This window comes from Dipodomys ordii, unplaced genomic scaffold, assembly GCF_000151885.1.
Source record: "Dipodomys ordii isolate 6190 unplaced genomic scaffold, Dord_2.0 Scaffold165, whole genome shotgun sequence".
Classification (NCBI taxonomy): Eukaryota; Metazoa; Chordata; class Mammalia; order Rodentia; family Heteromyidae; genus Dipodomys; species Dipodomys ordii.
In genome coordinates, this window is record NW_012267381.1 from 507,395 (window position 1) to 529,837 (window position 22,443).

At 38.9% G+C, this 22,443-nt stretch overlaps 1 protein-coding gene and 1 pseudogene across 1 annotated transcript in view; both read right to left on the minus strand.

Moving 5' to 3' along the window:
• The window catches only part of Tanc2 (tetratricopeptide repeat, ankyrin repeat and coiled-coil containing 2), a 278,406-nt gene that overhangs the window by 10,432 nt on the left and 245,531 nt on the right, over positions 1-22,443 (minus strand). Inside the window, exons 16-22 of the mRNA XM_013033239.1 lie at positions 21,822-22,007; positions 19,875-19,968; positions 13,620-13,753; positions 9,877-10,000; positions 3,876-4,051; positions 3,423-3,555; positions 1,924-2,015 (exon numbers count right to left, since the gene is read on the minus strand). Of these exons, the coding sequence (XP_012888693.1) occupies positions 1,924-2,015; positions 3,423-3,555; positions 3,876-4,051; positions 9,877-10,000; positions 13,620-13,753; positions 19,875-19,968; positions 21,822-22,007 (939 nt within the window). The remainder of the gene's footprint in view (positions 1-1,923; positions 2,016-3,422; positions 3,556-3,875; positions 4,052-9,876; positions 10,001-13,619; positions 13,754-19,874; positions 19,969-21,821; positions 22,008-22,443) is intronic.
• LOC105998507 lies at positions 11,400-13,168 on the minus strand (annotated as a pseudogene).

Consider the following 22,443-nt stretch of genomic DNA (forward strand, 5'->3'; position numbering starts at 1 on the left):
GCTCAAGGCTAGCGCTCTACCACTTGAGCCACAGCACCACTTCCAGCTTTTTTCTTTTTGCTTATGTGGTGCTGAGGAATTGAACCCAGGGCCTCATGCTTGCAAGGCAAGCACTCTACCACTGAACCACCCTCCCAGCCCTTACCATCCCCTCTTATCCAGCAGTTTATTCCTTCTGTATAGCTGTGACTTCCCTAGGTATCCCAAATCTTTTATCTTTCCTATAACATTTTTTACTAAGAGAGATCAGGAGTCTTCCAAGGTAGAATTCTGGGCAAGAACAGTAATAGTTTTGCCTATGTTCCTTAGGAATAGGACTCCTTACCTTGGAATACCAGAAGTTATGTTATGACTAGTTCATTAGATATATAAGTAATGCCATTCTGAGGTCTATAAATATGATACCTAGAATCAGGAAGACTTTTAAGGCTTATAAAATCACGGTTGGGCAGGGTTTAAGCTTCCAGAAAGCTCTAGATTATCATGAATCTCACTCAAAGGGTACTCAAGAAGCAGAGTTTTGCTCCCAGAGAGCTTATACTTCTAACATAAAGGAAAAATGACATACTTCAGAATCGTTTTCCCATCTTTTAGGTCTAGAAATGTCTTAGGGATGCCCACTGCTAAATCTGGGTCAGAGTTGCATTCACTTTCAGGAGAAGATGATCTAGCTAACCTAATGAGTTTTGGAACTTCTCATGGGTCATGTGTATGTACTGAGGTACAGAGATTATAGCTTGAACTTTTGGTACAAAAAGATTATGTGTATGTGTATATGTATGCATATGTGTGTGTGTGTGTGTATTAATGCGTGCATGTGTGTGTTAGTACTAGAGCTTGAACTCAGTGCCTATTGCTCTTTTTTTGCTCAAGGCTGGTGCTCTAGCATTTGCATCACACCTCTAGTTCTGGCTTTTTTGGTGGAGATACAGGTCTCACAAACTTTCCTGTTTAAGCTAGCTTTGAACTTAGATCCTCAGATCTCAGCTTTTAGAGTATCTAGGATTATAGATGTGAGCCCTCAGTGCCTGGCTTCTAATACCTTCCTTTATTGTCAGTCAGTGAGTGACTTCAAACACATTTTATGAGTCCTATTTTTCTTGGTTTCCTTATCTTATTTGAGGATGCTGATTATTAAAACTATTATTAAACTTTTAAATTTGTGTACATATTAAATATGAAATCTAAGATCAATAGACAAATAGCTGTACTACATAAACTTTCTTGAACTTTACACTTAGCAAATTCTGTGTAAGATTCTACATTACTACCTGTTAGTGAACACGGAAAACTAGGTTGATCAGCTGAAGTCAGGTACAAGCTATTCTTACTCTCTTGACAAGGCAAAATGTCAGGAACCCACCTTAGGAACCATTACTAAGAAATGACATTCCCTGCTCCCCACTTTTTAAAAAAGATAATGTCTTCCTATGTAGTGTAGCGTAGCCTCCAACTTGTAATCTTTCTGTCTCATACTTCCTAGTGCTGGAGATTATAGCCATGTGCCATTATACTTGGATATGAAAAACATAATAATAATAATAATAATAGTCAAGATGTAGACAATTCTGCATATAGAAAATAGACAATGCTGGGGTCTGGTGGCTCATGCCTGTAATCCTAGCTACTCAGGAGGCTGAAACCTAAGGAACACAGTTTGAAGCCAGCCTGGGCAGGAAAGCCCATGAAACTTTTTTTCTCCCATTAACCACCAGAAAACCAGAAGTGGTGCTGTGGTTCAAAGTGGTAGAGGATTAGTCTTGAGTGAAAATGATCAGGGAGAGTGCTCAGCCCTTGAGTACAAGCCCCATGACCAAACAAAACAAAACAAAACAAAACAAAACAAAAACCCAACTCTCCCCCCCAAAACAAAACCCCAATAACAACAAAAAATAACCAGGAAACTGGTCCTCCTCCCCTCACCTTATAAAACATGTCCCCCTCTTCCATCAGCTTGCTCAACAGGATTATCATGATGTCTGGTTTGGAGGTGGCCATCGCCCATGTGGCTGGACCTGTAGTGTACAGGATGCATGATGGGTAAAAAACTCATACAATGTAAGGGTGGTAGGAAGCTAGGTGAAAAAAACATCCTGGGGGATTTTCTGCTGAGAGAACAACTTGCTTCAGAATAATTACCTCATTTTTTAGACCTGGGAGTATTTTAGTGACTCCCACTGCGAAGAAACTGTGTTGGCTTTATTTGTAATTCACCTTAAAATAAGAATGTCTGAACTGTCTGAACTTGTGCCACGGGAGGGCAGCAAAGCCTATTTACTGCATACAGGCACACAATGGCTTAGTATGGAATTATTTTAAATCAGGAAAATTGGGGAAATAATTTAAAGGTCACCACAAGATTAAAACAATTAAAAAGATTATTTAGTTTTGTTGTGACACTCAAAACTCCCAAATATTCAGACTCTTAAAAAATTCAAATATGTCCTTTTGCAGAAGGGAAACCATTAAAAACTCTAAAGATTCCCTTAATTTGTAAGTACCAAATAGGATTCCCTGGGATTCACTTTAAACCATGAACATAGTTCAAATGTCAGATAGACATGAAACAAAGCAACATTACTGAGACTACTCACAAAAAGAAAGAAAAGGTTAAATTGATTAGTTTACAGATGCCTGAATTGTTTACCACTAAGCTTTTCAGGGTTAGTTATTAAAAGCTCAAGTTATTCTCTACAACAGTCATTTAAAAAGTCTTCTTTTAAGGTGAAGTAAATTAAAAGATTAGAGGTGTAGGGAACTCATGCAGGCTAAAATCAAAGAGGAGAAGGCAAAGCTGACCAAGCCATCAGACCACGCCTGATGCTGACAGCGGTGAAATATACCTCGTGGGCGACTCGGTAACGTCTGACAACCTTCAAAGAAAGGAGAAAACAAAAAGTTGTAGGAGAGGAAAAAAAAATGGATGATGGTGAAAAAAAAAAAGAAGGAAAGAGCAGCAGTGAGAGGCAGGCAGCAAAAAAGCCAGCATATCAGCCAACCCTTGTCTACAGGTCTGTGGGGCGGGGGAGGAGCTGGGGCAGCAGCAGCAGGGGCTTGAGAGTCTGAAGCACATACAGAGCAAGGGAAAGCAAAGGCTCATGGCACTGCAGGGTTTCAAGATGCTTGCAGGGTGGGGCTGATACAGAGGCAGCACAAAAGATGTGCTTAAGCTTAGTGTAACCTCCTGGTTAAGGCTGTTACAGGGGCATGGCAGAGAACCATATGACTGGACACAGGGGACTACAGCCATAGCTCATGGTTGCTCTCTCTGGGCTAGTAGTCTTTCTGTTCACTGGGACAGTAACTGGGCGAGGGTAGAGGGGAAACTTTATACACTCATATCAAATACCCAGGGCAGCCAGACCACTGGACCAGTCTGGCCCCTGGGCACAGATGGCCAATACCATCTTTCTTTCTCTTACCTATTTTGGCTCCTTTCTTCAGGAGAGTGACCACAACAGAAGTGTTCCGGCACCCCACTGCCCTATCCAAAGGGCGCATCCCACTGTAGTCAACATGCTCAATCATGGCCCCATGATCCACCAGGAACTGGACCTAGGACATGGACCATGAAGGACAGTTAACACAGGTACAGTGGCTCAGCACTGCCTCACTGAGTGATATGGCTACTGCTACTTTTCCAGTTGCTGGTCTGAAAGTGGCTGTAGCTATGTATTTCAGATGACAGGTATAGTTTTGGTTTTCAACAGTGTTTTGCAAACTCTTGCCCTCTAGCAAGTACAGATATAGATCTGTCAGTAATTACCAAAATATTACTTTGATCTAAATCATTTTTGATCTAAGATAAGATCTTTGATCTAAGTGGAGAATGTCTCCTATTCCTACTTTACTGAGGTTTGTTTAAAGGTACTCACCACCTCAGCATCACCATAGAAGGCTGCCAGGTCCAGTGGGGTGCGGCCATTTTTGTCAGCATGATCTGTGGCAGCTCCATTATCTACCAGAGAACGAACTACTGACAGATGACCCTTCAAGCAAGCCCAGCTTAGGGCTGTCAATCCTTCTTTGTCCATTAGAGCAATGGAGGCCCCTAAAAGAGCAAGAACATATAAAAATTTATAGCAGGAGAGAAAGATTATATTTAAGGTACATGCTCTGTTAAAAGAATACCTTTCATGTTACCATGTTAAGAGTGACCTTAGCTGGGCATAGTGGTATTCTTTTATAATCCCAGAATGTGGGAGGTCGTAGCAGGAAGATTGTTAATTTGAGGTAAAACCTTGTCTTAAACAAATAAAAAACAAGCTGGCTGGATGCCAGTGGCTTACACCTGTAATCCTCGCTACTAAATAGGCTAAGATTTGAGGGTTGTGTTTTGAAGCTAGCCAGGGCAGGAAAGTCCATGAGACTCTTATCTCCAATAAAATACTCAGAAAAAGCTGGAAGTGGTGCTTTGGCTCAAGTGATAGAACACTAGTCTTAGGCAAAAGAAGCTCAGAGACAGTGCCCAGGTCCAGAGTTCAAGGCTCAGGACTTGTGAGAAAAAAAACCCAAAACAAAATCAGAACAAAAAAAATCCCTAAAACAAAATAACACCAACAAAATCACAAAGGGCTAGGGCTACACTGAGTGGTACAGTGGTTGCCTAGCATGTTTAAGGTCCCAGTTCGATCACCAGCAATGTCAAAAAAAAGAAAAAGAAAAAGAAAAACTGACTCTGTTATATCACTTATATTTCAATAAAACTATTGAAAAATTGATCTTACAAGCTGCCAATAGAATGGAGTCCAGTTAGTTGTCTTACTATATAATTAACATCTTCCACAGTGTATTCCTAAAATTAATCTCTATCCTTAAGTTATTTATTCTCTTCTTTGGTGAAATGGATGTTTTCAGTGCTTCTATAATCTCCCTCCTGTAAATGTTTCTGCATTCTCACTTCTGGTTATATTGTCCCTGTATGTGGAATGCTTTTTTCCCTCTTCTGACTTTACTTTCTTCTACCCACAATCAGATTCTCCTGCCTCCTAGAAGCTTTTCCCAGTTCACCATCACTTCATTTTAAATGCTCTTAACTATTTCTCTTATCTGTGTTTAGATATCACACTTGCATGTAATAAATTCTCAATGAATGTTTGCTGAACTGAGTGGAAGTCTTCCATTTATAATAGTGTAGACTCCTTGAGAGATTCTCATAAAATAGGTGCCAGAACATATATACTACCAATGATAGTGCCAGGCTACTTTTTCCTTTGGTAAAGTGGGGATAAATGTGCTCATAGGTGGATACTGAGCACAGGTCACGATAGAAATTCTGTTTTCTCTAAAACAGTCCAGTACATAGAAATGTAAGTACAATGGGGGTGCCAGAGGGCTAGGGGATGGAGGAATTGGGGTTAGGGGCACAAGCTTTGTTACATAGGAGGAATAAATTCAAGGGATTTATCGTACATGATGGTGACTAGAATAACCATGTTGTATACTTGAAAAATACTCATTTAAGCATTTCCATCATAAAAAATATGGTAGGAAGTGGCGCTGTAGCTCAAGTGGTAGAGCGCTCACCTTGAGCTGAAGAGCTGAGGGACAGCGCTCAGGCCCAGAGTTCAAGCCCTATGACCAACAACAACAACAAAAAATTGTATAGTGAAATAGCTTGCTTTAATTATTCTATTTGTGCACATAAAGCAAAACATCATGCTTATATATACCGGCAGAATGTATAATCTTTTTCTTTTTTCTGTGCTGGTACTGGGGCCTGATGCCAATGCCTTGGTATTGCCCATCAACTTTTTCACTCAAGGCTGGCATTCTCCCATTTAAACCATAAGTCTCCTTCTGGTTTTTGCTGACTAATTGGAGATAACAGTTTCACAGGTTTTCTAGCTCCAAATCATAATTCTCAGATATTAGCTTCTTGAGTAGCTAGGATTACAGGCGTGAGCCTCCAGTGCCTAGCTAGAATGTGTACCTTTTATTTATTTATTTATTTATTTTTTGGTTAGTCATAGGGCTTGAACTCTGAGCCTGAGTGATGTCCCTCAGCTGTTCAGCCCAAGATTAGCGCTCTACCACTTGAGCCATAGTGCCACTTATTGTTTTCTTTTTTTTTTTTTTGTCCAGTCATGGGGCCTGAACTCTGGGCCTGGATGCTGTCCCTCAGCTCTTCAGCTCAAAGCTAGTGCTCTACCACTTGAGCCACAGCGCCACTTCCGGCTTTTTTCTTTTTTGCTTATGTGGTGCTGATGAATCGAACCCAGGCCTCATGCATGCAAGGCAAGCACTCTACCACTGAACAACCTTCCCAGCCCCACTTATGGTTTTCTGATGGTTTATTGGAGATAAGAGTTTCATGGCTTTTCTTGCCTGGGCTGGTTTTGAACTGTGATTCTCAGATCTCAGCTTCCTGAGTAGCTAGGATTACAGGCATGAGCCACCAGTGTCTGGCTAGAATGTGTTCCTTTAAACACCTTAAATAGATGCAATTTTTAAATTTGTGAATTAAAATAAATAAAAAGAAATTCAGAGTTTACTTAGCTCTCTTCATAAACTTGTCCCACTTGCTTAGTCCCTTTTATACTCTGCATTTGCTTTCCAGCAGCATTTAGTTTCAACTGTAAGGATCAAACATACTGGACATACAATATACATTTGGTTCTTAGATATAGGTGGTAAGTATTTGGAAAGCAAGGAACCTATACTTTCCTTGATAGTACTGAATAATAGCACTTAAAATAATTCTCACAAATATGATATCTCATAGTTACTAAGTTAGAGATTAACTGGGGATACCTTCCAGGCTGCCTCTTCAGCTGGACAGGATTTTGATGACAGTTCAAGCTGAAGATCTGTCACATCCAGGCTTGGGATCTACTCAGCAGTTTTCTGGCCTCTCACTTTTGTGTCCCTAGAGGTCAGCAGACTTTGTGGCTTCCTATATCAGGATAAAATTTTGGGAAGCACCATACCTCTGACCTGAGGAAAGCCCTTTAGGTACTATTTTTCTGTAACACTGTAGTTTGCAATTAGGACACTGACTCTACCATGGAATTAATGTGAATATAGGAGAGGATTTTAGGAGTTCTCAGATGAAGAATCTATAAATCCCCTGAACTCCAGTTTGCTTTAGTTTACTTTTTAGATAGGGTCTTGCTTTTTCTTGGGGCCTGACTGAGATCAGGATTCTCCTATTTTCCCCCTCCCATGTAACAGGGTTTTACACGCATATGTTACTACACTTGATCCCAAATTATTTTAACCTGGTTAAAATAATATTTTTCCAGCTTTATTTCCCAATACTCACAATGTACTTGACTAGACAACTTACTTATTTTCCAAACTTCTTCACTTTGACACTTTAGCTATATTACTTCTGTTTAAATACAGAATACTTGCTTATTCAGATTTCAAAGTCTATACTATTCTAACTTAACTAACTTTATTGGGACACTTAGGATTAGGCTTTTAGGTATTCATTTTTTTTGGGGGGGTCCTGTCATGGGGCCTGAACTCTGGGCCTGGGCTCTTCAGCTCAAGGCTAGTGCTGCTCTACCACTTGAGCCACAGCGCCACTTCCAGCTTTTTTCTTTTTTCTTATGTGGTGCTGAGGAATCGAACCCAGGACCTCAGGCATGCAAGACAAGCGCTCTACTACTGAGCCACCTTCCCAGCCCCTAGGTATTCATTTTTATTTTCTCTCTCTCTTCCCCGTCCCCTCTCTTTTGCCAGTTCTGAGTCTTGAACTCAGGGCTTGGGCACTGCCCCTGAGCTTCTTTTGCTCAAGGCTATCATTCTACCCCTCGAGCCACAGCACCACTTCTGGCTTTTTCTGTGTATGTGGTACTGAGGAATGGAACCCAGGGCTTCATGTATTCGAGGCAAGCACTCTACCACAAAGCCACATTTTCAGCACATTTTATCTCTTCTTTGTCAAATTATAGACCCTTTGAGGTTCTAAGTCATAGTTTATTAATTTAAATGGTCAAAATAACTTGTAGTTTCTACCATAGTGTTTTACCAATAATGTAGATTAAGTAAATGATTACAGAATTTATTTACCTAGTAAAACCCTCTTATTTAATGGGGAAATAAAAAAAACAGTCCAAAGAGCAGAATCTCTTCAGTGGTCAAGGAGAACAAGCCACTGAAGTCTGTCTGTTGAGCTTCCACTGGCATACACATGGCAGACTCTGTAGCTATATATCTAATGGTTATCAGAGGCAAAAGAGGTCTTGGCTTTTCTAGTGGACACAGTTTTTTCTGGAATATTTACTCCTACTATATCCTCCTTTGCAACCCTCTCTACCCCTGCCCTGCTCTATTCAAGTCTCTTCTCTTTCCCAGCAGTAATGAACATAGAGTTGTATGGAAATTTATACTGGGTAGTTAAGAGTCACCTTGTGTACTAGAAGAGAAACTCTCTGATTCTAATTCAGCTTCAAGTCTGAGGTAGTAGTAACAAATCTTCCTTGAAGGACAGCTGAAGATCTAGTAAGTTTCTAAGCTGCAGTTTTTTGTTTTTGTTTTTTTGCTAGTCCTGGGGTTTGAACTCAGGGCCTGGGCCCTGTCCCTGAGTTTCTTTTGCTCAAGGCTAGCACTCTACCACTTGAGCCACAGCACCATTTCCAGCTTTTTATGTTTATGTTTATGTGGTACTGAAGAATCAAAGCCAGGGCTTCATGCATGCGAGGCAAGCACTTTACCACTAAGCCACATACATTCCCAGCCCCTTAAGCTGTAGTTTGAAGTCTTAGGAAAAAACCTAATCTTCTTAATTCAACTATCTTCAGCTGTTCAGTCTGCACGATTCTTCAGGAGGTTGACTTCCTTGAGAGAAGGTGGCTGGCTTGTGGATGTAGATATAGATATTTAAGTCCAAGTTACTAACAATGGAAGCTCACTGGGATGAAATTATGACTTCAGTCACATCATAACTTCCTGCTTCATGCAAATGACCAGACTCCACTAGATGGCACTGTGGAGTCGGCAGTGATGAGCTTTATTCTACCATGTAGATTTACCATCACCAGCCAATACTGTTTTACCACAGGTGATTGCGGTCAAAGTAATCAACAGGACCCTGAAATGCCTTGCCAGTGCTGGATATCTACTGGAAAAAAATCCCATTAAGCTCATAAAGGACCACCTCCCTTAACTTATTTCCCCTTTTCTTGGAATTTAAGGATGTTGGCGAGTCACAAAAAGAATTTATTAAAATAGACTGATGAAAATATACCGATTCTTCAAATAGGATCCTACAGTTAGCAGCTATCTTAAACTTCTTCCTTGGATTCAAGAAAAATATTAATTGTTCTGGCTTACGAAAGAACTGATAAGGTCACAATACAGCCTCTGGAAGGTGCTTATTGAGTATACATGTAAAAATAAGATGATCAGAAAATAGTGATATGAATCAAAGTGCACACATTTTACTTTGATTAAAATCCCTCAGGTCATGATGAAATTTTAAAGTTAGGAAATTTAAAAATAGGGATTTTTAGAGTTTGAAGGAGTCAAGAGGATTATGTTGTATGTAAGAGGAAAGGAGACAGTCTTTCACTTTCTAAGGAAGTGGATTAATAATCTCCATTTTTATTATTAATTTTTGGTCCTAGTCCTGGTCCTGGGGGTTGACCTTTTTGCTCTCGAGACTTTACTCTACCACTTGAGCCACACAGCTCTACTTCTGGCTTTTTATTAGTTAATTGGAAATGAGTCTCAAGAGACTTTTCTGCTCAGGCTGGTTTTGTACTGTGATTCCCAGATCTCAGCTTCCTGAATAGCTGAGGCATGAGCTACTGATGCCCAGCTAGTAATTTCATTCTTAATATCTCCTGCAATCTATTGTTGGGAATCAGGAGTTCAGTGAGTTATTGTGGAAATTGACTACCCAGCTTCAGAAATCCCAGGACTGACCTTGTGCAAGTAGAAAATCCACAGTTCCTAGATGGCCTTCAGAAGCAGCCATCATCAGGGGGGTACGACCCTGCTTGTCTGCCATGTTGACATCAGCTCCATGAGTAAGTAGAAGATCAACAATCTGAAAGTGTAGAGAAATAGGGACCAATTATTCCAAGAAGATCTATGGAGAAGACATATACATACGATCTCCTATAGAGTATAAAATACTACTGTGTAGGTTATTTCTACAAATAGCTTTTTATACTGCCTATATACAGTAGAGTTGTAATAACATGCAATTTAATTTTTAATTCTCTTGGATATAGTCAAATAAGAAGGATTCTTCTCTGAACTTCTTTATTGAGCCACTAAGTAAAAAAAAAAAAAGTTAAGGCAAGATGTAGTCTAGCCAAATACTTGTGGCTCATACCTGTAATCCTAGATGCTTAGGTGGCTAAAATTTGAGGATTGTGGTTTGAGGCCAGCCTGGACAGAAAAGTCTGTAAGTCTCATCTCCAATTAGCCAGTAAGAAGCTGGAAGCGGAGGTATGGCTCAAATGGTAGAATGACAGCCTTCAGTGAAAAAAGGCACGCAAACACACACACACACACACACACACACACACACACACACACACAATGTACTTTAAACAATACCATAATGGAAGCTCCAACACAAGGACAAAAGGTACTACCTATGTCATTAATATTTTATTTTTTAAAATCTTATATAACTCTGCAGTTTATTTTGAAAACAATCTTTTCTGAAATATCCTTATGATTTGAGGTGAGCTAATTGATGGTACACCAAAGTTTCCTGTTTGCCTGTAATGCTGATGAAAGAGTAATTACTAACATATCCTTACAGCACACCAATGTAATGGGACTCTGCAATTTTTTCAAACTTTTCCCATTTGGTCATTTTTTTGGACATTTGATGAGTTGCATGTGTATGGAAAACATACTCTCTACTGACTGAAGGTAACCTGCATACTAGTGTACTTCCAATCCAGAATTCAGTTCTTACAGGCAAAAGTGGCTCAAATGGGAGCAAATAATCTTACTCCCATGAAATGAACTAGGCACAAAGCAACAAGCAGTAAGAATGCTAAAGATTTATTTTGCCAATCTTCCTTATTTTTTGTTGTTATTTTGAGGCAAGTTATAGCCCAGGTTGGCTTGTACTTATGATCCTTGCCTCAGTTTCCCTAGTGCTTTATTTACAGGCACTACAACTATGCCTTGCTTCTGTCGTAAACATGTAAGTGTATACTATGAGTAAACTGAGTTAGAACATTTCTTGGGTAGGCAGAGAGCTGCTATCAGTAGACTATCAGTAGAGACTCTCCAAGAGCCCAGGTCAGCATAGTACATGAGGAGCGGCAGCACTGAGCAGTGCTAGGCAGGCAACATGCCAGGTAGACCACACTGTCCAGGTCTTCTGGAGGTCAGGTCATTATTATTTCACTGGATTGCATTTTGTTCTTTCATATTTACTTGTTCCACTGTTTTGTAATCAGGGAAAATCAACTAGTCAACTAACTTCCTCAAACTAAAACCTTTTATTCTTGGGTAAATAAAACTAATTGTCACCTACAATTATTTTTAGGATAAGGAAGAGTAAGTCAGGTGAAGAAACAACAAGGGCTGGGGCTAAGGAATGCCCCTACACTTAGGCACAGGACTAGTGGGTGAGTTGCTGGCTTGGTTGTGGGCAGTGCTAGCCTAGTGGGCCTTCTCTAGGAAGGCCCTGCAGCACCTGAGACGCTGCTGGTACACCAGCTCGAAGTCGGAGTCATTTCCATAATAGGGATCATCAATAATGAATTGTTTTTGTGGATCATAGCTCCTCCCAAGTGGTTTGATTTTAGCTTTGCAGTTTTTAACTTGATTACCTTTTCTATTCAAATCTCTCAGATTGCTTTCATCCATACACAGTATGTAATCGAATGTAGCAGTCTTCTTTGGTAACCTTTCGGGCAGTGTGACTCATGGGGATGCCATGCTTCCTCATGCAGCTCTGCCCTCGATAGGGGGGTTTCCCACTTCATACGTGGATGTGGCCATACTGTCTATTCTCCAGTTATCTGAAACATTGTGGTCAGCTAAAAGGTTTCTAAAAACTGCTTCTGCAATGGGTGACTGGCAAATGTTACCCAGACATAGGAATAGCACAGACTTGGGACTGCGTTTGGCTATCTTCCTAGGTGGTCACTGGCTCATTAATATTTTATTAATCTCCAGGGATGGCAAGCCAGCCTACAGCAGTAAATACTCCTGACAAAAATAAAGAACTTTTTTTTTTTGTTGTTGTTGCTGTTGGGACTTTAACTCTGGGCCTTGTCTCTGAGCTCTTCAGTTCACAGTAAGTGCTCTACCATGAGTTACAGTGTCACTTCTGGTTTTCTGGTGGTTAACTGGAGCTAAGTGTCTTATAGACTTTCCTGTTTGGGCTGGCTTTGAACTGTGATCCTCAGATCTCAGCCTCCTGAGTAGCTAGGATTACAGGCATGAGCCACTGGTGCCTGGCTAAAGCACCTTTGATAGTTCTTTAGTACTGTTTGGCTTCTACAGCTTTTTTTTCCTTCTCTTCTCAAATACTAAAGAGTATCATCAGTATGCTATTTCCTCCACCCAAAGTGTATAAATGAAATATGATCAGAATTCAAACATATAGAAAAATTAAATAACTAGAATTTGCACGTATGATATTTTAGCAAGTCTGAGACATCTGAGAGGTTAGAGATCTCTTGTAAAATGAACCTTTCAATGAACTGTGGACAATAGACTGGGAAATGTGAGGAGGTCACCCTACCACCAGGACAAAAGTGTTTAGCCAATATAGATCACAATAATTTTTTTTTCTATATTGTTCTTGGGACTTGAACTAAGGGCCTGTGCACTGTCCCTGAATGTTTTCTTTTCTTCTTCCTCAAGTCCAGTGATATACAACATAAGCCACAGTTCCATTTCTGGCTTTCTGGTGGTTAATTGGAGATAAGAGTCTCATGGACTTTCTTGCCCAGGTTGGCTTTGAACTGTGACTCTCAAGTCTCAGCTAGGATTACAGATATGAGCCACTGGCACCAGGCCACAATAATGGTTATGTATGTTAACTTAAAAAAAGTTATTTTCTTAAAAAAAGTTATTTTCTCAGTTAAATAGAACATCTGACAACAGAAGCCTAAATACTCAAACTAATGACTTGTGGGTAGTCCAAAATCAGACTTTTTTTTCCCCCTCCAGTACTCTGGTTTAAACTTTAGGCCTTATACTTGCTAGGCAAGTGCTCTATGTCTTCAGCCATTTTTCCAGCCCTTTATAATTTAGTTTTCCAGATAGGGTCTCATGCTTTTCCCAGGGCTGGCCTCAGACTTTGTTCCTCCCACCTCTACCTACCTGCTGAGTAGCAGAGATCATAGATGTGAACAACTACACTTAGACTATGTTTTGAGATGAGGGTCTTGCTAACTTATTTGCCAGGCTGTTCTTGAATTATGACCCTTCTATCTCTTTCTCCCAAGTAGCTGGGATAATAGACATGTACCACCATGGCCAGCTATGATTTTTTTTTTTTTAGTTTTGAGATAGGGTCTCATTAAGTAGCCAGAGTGGCCTGTAATTTATAATCCTTTGTGCTTCATCTTCCTGAGTGCTGAGATTATTGTCCTGTATCACCACACTTATTTTCTTGGTATCAAAAGTTCCCACCTGGAATTCATTCCTTCTTATGGGATGGAAGTAGCTACCATGCTTACCTGCCAGTGGCCCTGGCGAACAGTGCTGAATAGGGGCACTGCCCCTCGGCGGTTTGGCTGAGCCACTGCTGCCCCTTGCTCCAAGAGTAGACGGCATACCTCCAACTTGCCTCTTCCGGCTGCAGCGGTCAGAGCTAAGGGCAGAGAACAAAGATAGAGGATAGCTGATTTTTTTCCTCTCTAGTCTACAGTGTTAAACATGGCAATGTATTTCCAAATGGTTTACTTAAGGTAAACATAGCAAGTGACTGTGTTTGATTAATGTAACTGCTACTTTATTTGAGCTGCCTTTTCCAGGAATTAAATTTTTAAAGAAAAATAATGAATTAAGAATAACTACAAGGGGTAACAATATCTGTGGATAATCATAACAAATCTAATGAAAAATTAAACTCACTTGGTATAATTTTTCCTACCTTTCACTTGGTTCCTTAGCTTAGCTACAAACTGTCCATTAGTCTATGTCTGAGTGAAATCTAGACAGAAGGAACTTTGCACAAAGTCTTTTTTAGAGTTAACTGTGTACCACCCTTGATCAAGCTCTTCTCCAGAGCCTTGGGCTCTCAAACCTAAAGAACCAATATCAGAAGTTGCAGTCTAAGGACCTTGGGTCAATTTTTATTCTTTCCTCCTGTTAATTGAGATCAAAGTTTCAAATACATTTGCAAGGATTTTTATATGTAGATTAGAACTGTTCAAAGTAATTTTTTTGAGACAGGGTCTCCCTATGTAGCCTAGGCTGGCCTTGAACTCATGATGATCCATTTTCCTCAGTTTTCTGCCTCAGTCTTCCTAATGCTGGGGTTACAGTGTGCACCACTATGTGTGACTTAGTTTTTTGTTTTTTCGGTGCTCCTACCTGGTTTTGAACACAGGGTCCTGTTTTGCTAGACTTTCTGGTTAATGTCTGGGGCTCTAGCAAATGAGCTACACCTCCGGTCTGGCTTTTAGCTGGTTAATTGGAGATGGAGTCTCACTAACTTTTCTGCCCAAGTTGGCTTCAAACCTTGATCCTTCAGGTCTTAGCTTCCTGAGTAGTTAGGATAAAAGTGCAAACCACTGGTGCCCAGCTTAATAAAGGTCTTAATAATGAGAAAGATATGTGACAAAGGCTATTTTCTTTTGAATATAAAACAATGGAGTCACAGACAAAGATTTAGTGAGTATATATGGTACAGAAGAAACTTTAGCATTCTTTTTCTTTTTTGTCATTGTCCATTATTTATAATTTTTGGAATAGTGGAAATTCTTGGAGTGCCAATTTCATTCTCAGTGTGCCATATTAACAGCAGAAAGAAGATCTTGGAGATACCAAGTACATCTTTTAATACACATTTGTTTCACTTAACCAAGAGATTTAAAACACATTAAGTTTATTATTATTATTATTAATACTGTCCCCATATGTAGCTACATTTGGCCTCAAAATCATAACTCTATTGCCTCCCAGTTCTTGGGAGGTGGAAAACTATTAAAACAGACAGCAAGAGTCATACTTCATTAAAAAAAAAAAGGACAGATATATTTCCCCCTCAATTTGACTTGGAAAACTGATGTGGTAGACAATAGCTCCCTCTTTACTATGGCCACCTATTCTGAATCAGAAAATCAGAAAAGTCATAGGCAGGCACAGGTTATTTCAATTTGTTAGAACCTAATCAGAGAAACCACTGATACCCAAATCAAGTGATTATATTTTGTCTAATTTATTTAACCACAACTGAGGCATAGACAAAATTAAAACCACCTATAATTTCCAAACCTTCAAGTAATCTTTGTCTTCCCAATTTTAGAACATGTATACATATATATATATATATACACACACACACATATAGACATATATACATATATATCTATACACACATACCCTTAAACCAGATATATTGTTGTCTATGTATACTTAAAAGATGTGCACAAGCTACAATTATTTACTTGATAATATTTCCCCCCCATTCTTTATATCCAAGTGGTCTTAGTTTTTCAAGTTTGTATTTTTAATTATTTTTTTAAAAAAACTTCGTTCTGTGTAGATATCAGAATACAAGAGTAGTTTGAGAACATGCCTGGGATAGATGTGCATTAGATATCATAAGAATCATCTTGTTAGATAAGAAATATACTCATTATCTTGCCCATGTAATTGTAACCCCTCTGTACAGTTTTTTCACTTTAAAAAAATTATATACAAAAAATACAAAATCATCTGAAAAAAAAAGAATCGTCTTGTTAGTGTGTAAAATAAACCACTTGGAACATTTCCAACTCCAATATTCTGATTCCATTTAAAGTAGCTTCCTATGTGTGGGGGCCAAATATATTCTTTTCATGAAAGGACCTACAGTATTCTAGAGAAAACAGTCTTGAAACTTACACTATCTCCTCAAATAATTACATTACTCTGGTTGAGCTATTTCTCTCTATTGAATAACATTTTTTTATGAGACAGAATGTTCCATTTGGCCTTTTTCTTTGTTGTATCATCTCTGTTGCTAAGGTTATGATGTCATTTGAAAGCAACTCCAGCTGACAACTAGACATGGTCATTAACACAGCTGGCCAATTTCATCTCAAAACAATGCAACTATGTCAAAAGAAGTCTGGACTTTGTGAAACCCAAGAGCAAAGGAGTTTCTTTGGTTGGATTTTATGAGTCTTATCAAAAACTGTTAGGAATCTTTGAAAGAAAGGAGATTAAGTAAAGCCAGGTCTGTAAAACTACAACTGATTCTTAGAGCAAACATAGCAGTTAAGAATAAAATCTCTTCCTAAGAGACCAGTAACAGATTTTTGTTCCCTAGCTTGTCAGCATCTGATGAGATTAGCTGACACAAATGATCTGTTTTTCAAAGGGTAACATTTAAGAATGTTGAAGAGGCAGACAGGATGCAGCTCTGAGTTGAAGAAATAGCCAGTCTGTTTGGATGGGATGTTGACATTAAGTAGAATGCTGTAAAGGAAATGATTCTTTTATCTATTTTCAATCTTGAAACAGAACAGCATGTAAGATCAATGGGAAGAAGGTGGTTGGGAAGACAGAAACTGATTGCTGATATCTGAAACATTATTATTGAAACATTTAATAAACTATTTTTCAGACAGTCTCTATGCTTAACAAACTCATGGTTAAGTAGGAAAACATAGATATATTACCATATAGTGTAAGTACAAAAGAGGATGTTCCTTCTGTTGGTGTGATAAGGACAGATTCCCTTAAATCTAGTTTATTTGTGAACTCTGGCTTCTTTTTGGATCATTATTCTTAGCCTGTGAAGTTGCTAGCAACCGTGTTGTATGCATGTGTATGTGTGTGTGTGTGTATGTGTGTGTGTCTGCGCAGGTGTGTATGTGTGTGCTTGAATTTGGAGCTTGGGCATTGTCCATGAGCTTTTTGCTTGAGTTAGTTCTTTATCAGTTGAACCACAGCTCCACTTCTGGCATTTTGGTGGTTAATTGGAAGTAAAAATCTCATATACTTTTCTGCCCAGGCTGGCTTCAAGCTGTGATCCTTAGATCTCAGCCTCCTGAGCAGCTAGGATTACAGGCATGAGGCACTGGTATCCTGCTGTGTCAATTCTTAATGCTGGTGTGCCCATTACAGAAATAGGAAAATGTAATCTGTCATTTAATGCTATTTTTCGGGGGAGGGGTTGTAGGGCTTGAACTCAGGGCCTGGATGCTGTCCCTGAGCTTTTTTGTTCAGGCCAGCACTCTACCACTTTGAGTCACAGCACCACTTCCAGTTTTCTGGTGGGTAATTGGAGATAAAGGTCTCACAGACTTCTCTGCCTAGGCTGGCACTGAACTGTAATCCTCAGATCTCAGTTTCCTGAGTAGCTAGGATTATAAGTATGAGCCACTGGCACCTGGCTCTTATTGCTTTTCTTTTGTTATTTCATATGAAGTCTATGAAGATCTGTGGGATGGAAGGGGTTGGCCAGATTGTGAAGGCCATATATGAGGAGCCACATTTGAAAGGATTAAAGAGGTAAAAGGAAGACAAAAGCAGCCAGGATATTCTAGTTATCTGTTCTTAGAGAATCTGATATATAAAAATTATATCTCAGTATTATATTATATGATGAAATATTACATTGATTCTAAGATTCACTGCCCTTCTCATCTTAAAATCTCAGTTGATGTGATAGTATTGTATCAGTGAAACTGACAATAGCTTTCCATCTTCATAATGACATAAAATAATGGTTCTTATAGTTTCTTGTATTTTATATAGCAAATTATACAGATTATTGAAAACATTGTGATCATCATATTTTCCTTAGGGAACAATTTGTATCTTAGGTCAGGATTGCAGAGATCAGAATCTGATCAACTAAAAAATATGTACGATTTTGCCATGGAGGAAACATCGTAATTCAATGAGTTGTTATGCATTTTAAATTATTATGTGCTGTAAGTTAGAAAGGTAGATGCATTTGTAGAGGTAGAGAAGCAACCCAAAGTCCAACTCAATTAGTGAGATGTGGAGTCATTTTCACATAGCAAAGATAACATTCTTTCCCAGAACCAAATAACTTTTCAGAGTTTCAGAAGTTGTCTTACAAATAAATTCCATTCCAACTCTTTTAAATATCATCTTATGTTTACAATACTAAAATTATTGTGTATTAGTATCAAGTTAGCACATTTCATCAATGGGCCATAACTTCTTTTCTTACTCTAATGGTTACATGCCCGTGCCCTTGGCAACAAGGGAGTCCATTGAGAAGTATGGCAACACTGTATTAGGGAAGGTTTTGTGAGAAAGGTAAATCAACACGTCCTTTTTACAGCTCTAGGTCTGGTATGGACACTCCAGAACCGTGGATGTCCTGGCTAGTCTCTTCTCAGCCTGTCCTCTGGCTTCCCTCAGTTTAGGGTTCCAGAGACAGCTGAAAACAGCTGCACACTTTCCTTTAATCTGTCATGGGCTCTTAAGCTGCAGCTGCCTGGCATCTGCTTCCTTTGGCTCTTAAAGAGAGAGGGATTGTTTGAGAAACAAATTCCTGAGATTTGGAACATTCCATGAGATGATATTGAAGAAGTCATGAAACTTACATGAAATCTTGTTATGGGAAGAAACAATTCCATAAATCACTAAACATTTTAAATGAGTTCAAAAGTCTTCTCTAATTTATATATTTTTTTGTGCCAGTTCTGGGTTTGAACTCAGGGCCTGGGCATTGTCCCTGAGCAACTTTTGCCCAAGGCTCCCACTCTACCACTTGAGTCAGAGCTCCACTTCCAGCTTTTTGGTACTTAATTGGAGAAAAGAGCTTGCAGACTTTCTTGCTGGGACTGGCTTTGAGCCACAATCCTCAGATCAGCCCCCTGAGTAGCTAGAATCAATAGGCATGAGCTACCAATGCACAGTTATTATTTTTAATAACACTCTTACCAAAATGCGCTCCCCCTTTTTTTGTTGGTCGTGGGACTTGAACTCTTCGGCTCAAGGCTAGCACCCTACCACTTGGGCAGCAGCACCATTTCCAGCTTATGTGGTACTGAGGAATTGAACTCAGGGCCTCATATGCGAGCAAGAACTCTACCACTGAGCCAACTTCCCAGCCCAGTGTGCTCCCTTGGTCATATCAATATTGGTCTATTTCTTTTGGGAAATACAACAACACACATCTCTGGTTACTCTACCGTTTTCTTTGCCCTGGTTTCATAGAAACACATAAAAAGGTTATTAATGGTTCTCCAGATGCTCATGCTTAGACTTGGAGGAGGGACAATAGTAATTTCCTGCAAAGGCCACAGGAAGAGGCTTCTGTTTGTACAGTACTTAATAACACAGAAATTACTTTACTATAGATCAAGAGAAATTACATGAGATCAAGCCTTATAGAGTGGGTGTCTTCAGTGTGCATCTAGGTAACAATGTACCTCAACACATAATGCTTAACTATTTCAGGTTTCACTCTATCATGAAAACATCTGGTTAAGCCAGAGATATGCACAAAAACATAATCTCTGCTTTGGTCTAGCACATTGTAAAGGAAACTTCCAGTCTTTTAAAGGAATTTTGAAACAAGAAGAAAATTTTTGTTGAAAAGTACTAGTGGTTTTCAAAGGGAAAGAGGACTGAAAGAGGGCAATTGTTTGACTTTTTACTTGGGCTAGGTTGGTCTTCAACACAGAAGTTATAAGAGAAGAGCACCAAAGAGAGGCTAGAGAAAAAATAAGGATATGAGATAGAGAGTCCACACAAACACAATACATTCCAGATGAGAGGAAAGACCATGAGAGTACCTGTCTCTCCCCAGAGACTGTCAAAGCTGTTGATCTGTGCTCGCTCTACCTCCTCTTCATCTTTTTCTGGAAGATCAAGTAGGTAGGACACAATCTGAAACAAGAATTTATGTCAGCTCAAAATTCAGGTGTGGAAAATATGCTACTGACCCTAGCCTGAGGTTTAGAAGATACTTCAATTCAATTCAAGTATCACTAAATCTCTTATACACTTAAGAATCAGAACTGAATATCTTAGCAAGAAATCTCTAAACAGGTCTGAAAAGCATGTCTTTCCAGGTACAGTGTTTGTGTGTTTCTCTTGAATACAATTTACTTACATAGCATGTAATTAAAAAATTGCATGTTCTTCCTATTTGCATTAAATAAGACATTCCTTAATTCTAATAAGACTACAGAGAATAAATATGGAGAAAACAGGGTTTGTATTTCTTTAGAGGAGAGCAATTATCTCCTCCTTCCTTCATAGAACTGTAAGGTCTCTTTGTGTCTAGTAAAAGCATGGCTACCAACAGTTCTGTTTCCAGGAATTTGACTGTCCTGAGAGTTAAAAAAATCTTCCACAGATAGTAAAAGTTTCAGTTTTACTTAATGTTCCCTTGGTTACACATCATGTCAGTTGATATGATGGCTGTTTCACTGGAATCCTATGCAGTTGTGTGGAGCTAGTCTGTAAGGGCCAGGAGAGCTGATTGTTTAAAATTTTCAAGGGTTTTGTTAAGATGTGTTAAACACAGCTAACAATTTATTAAAACAAATAAATTATAACAAGTAAATTATATTAAAAACAAAGGGTAAACAATACTAAGCTGGGGGTGGCTCAGTGGTATAGCACTTGCTTAGCATATATAAGGCTCTGGGTTTGATTCTTAGCACCATAAAAAAGGTGAAACAGAATAAAAAACTGAAGTGTTACAACCTGCTAGTTATTTAACTATATCTTACTATTGTCTATGCTATTGAGATTGTATTTATTGTATCTGTACGGTAGAAATATTACAAAATGGTGTGCCACTGTACATCGGTTTCCACCTTTGTTTTCAGTAATATCACACTTGAATCCTGAAAATAGGATATGGTGGGAATATTTACACTTTGCAGATTGCCAAACATTACAGATCAAAATTTGATCTAAAGCTAGCCATAGGGTAGTAATTGTAAAGTTCAGTTATAGGTAAATCAAAGTTCACTATTATTCTACCCACTCTGGTACAATCACAAATTTTAGCACTGGAAAGACTCTTAGAACTCAAAGCATGGGACATATGAAACAAAAGGAAACAAAGCAAAAATAAAAGTATATGACCTGAAAAAAAAAGATTTGGTTTAGAGCTTAAGCTGAAAGAGGTTTGGGATTAATGAATAAAATCTGTATAAAGGTAAGTGGTATACAACAGTAGATCACATATTTAATGGCAGTAAAATATATAGTAATAATTAGCAAATTGGGAAGCAACTCTATTTGACAAATCATGGCTGAGTTGCAAGCATAGGTTAGCTACAGATACAAATTTGGCAAATCAACAAAAGCATTTATTATTATTTGAAAAGAGTATGCAACATGTTCAGTAAAATTTATAATAAACTTTTGAACACACACACATACACATGTGTGCATAGATATCTGCAATTTATCCTTCTCTCTTGCCTCAGAGAACATTTCATAGCATACCGGTAATTCTATGTAATTACTACAGATTATCACTGTTAAAGGGAGTTAGCAATATGGGGAATAGATCATTTCCAGTATCCTTTCCAACTCTCTTATTTTATGACCACAATTGCAGGTAGTTGGGTATTTGAATAATCAAGTGATTCACAGAGCTTTATCTCCTTCTTCCTCAGAGTAGAGGCCAAAAATTCATACGAGTTTAGCCTCTTTTTTAATTTCCGAGGTCCTTTAATACATAGCTAGGAAGAAAAAACCTCCTATCACCTTCTTCTTACCTCAGTGTAACCCATGCTGGCTGCAGCAATGAGGGCCTGCTGGATGGCATGGCTCTTCTTAAACACTCCTTGCTGCTGGCCAGCCATTGTCCAGTCACACTGAATCAGAAACTTGACAACCTCCAGATGACCTCGGAGTGCTGCATGAACCAAAGCACACTGCCCATTCTTATCTAAATGATCCACCTAAAAAGAAAGAATAGACAATAATATGTGTGAATGAAGATTTGTGGCTATACATGCAATCCAGTTACTCCAGCCCACTGCAAGTGTCTAGGCACTAAGATCCATCCTTTCACAATTGCTGAACCTATCTGATCAAATATAAAAGAAATTCTCTACTCAGGTCAGACCATTACCATACTCCAACTCTTGATGTTCCTTTGGTGGGGAACTTCTTTTCCCCACAAAAAGTGGTGAAACTTTTTTTTTCATGTTAAAAAATAATATTCTCAACTCAAGATTTGTTTTCCTGAGTTACATTCTCCTTTGTCTTCAAATAGTTTCTTTTCAGATCAAGATTTGAGAGACTTGTAGCTTTGCTAGCATAAAAAACTGACTTTGAAATCAAGAAAAAGACAAAAAATGTTTTGGAGTTCTAGTTTTTTTGTGTGTTCCAAGG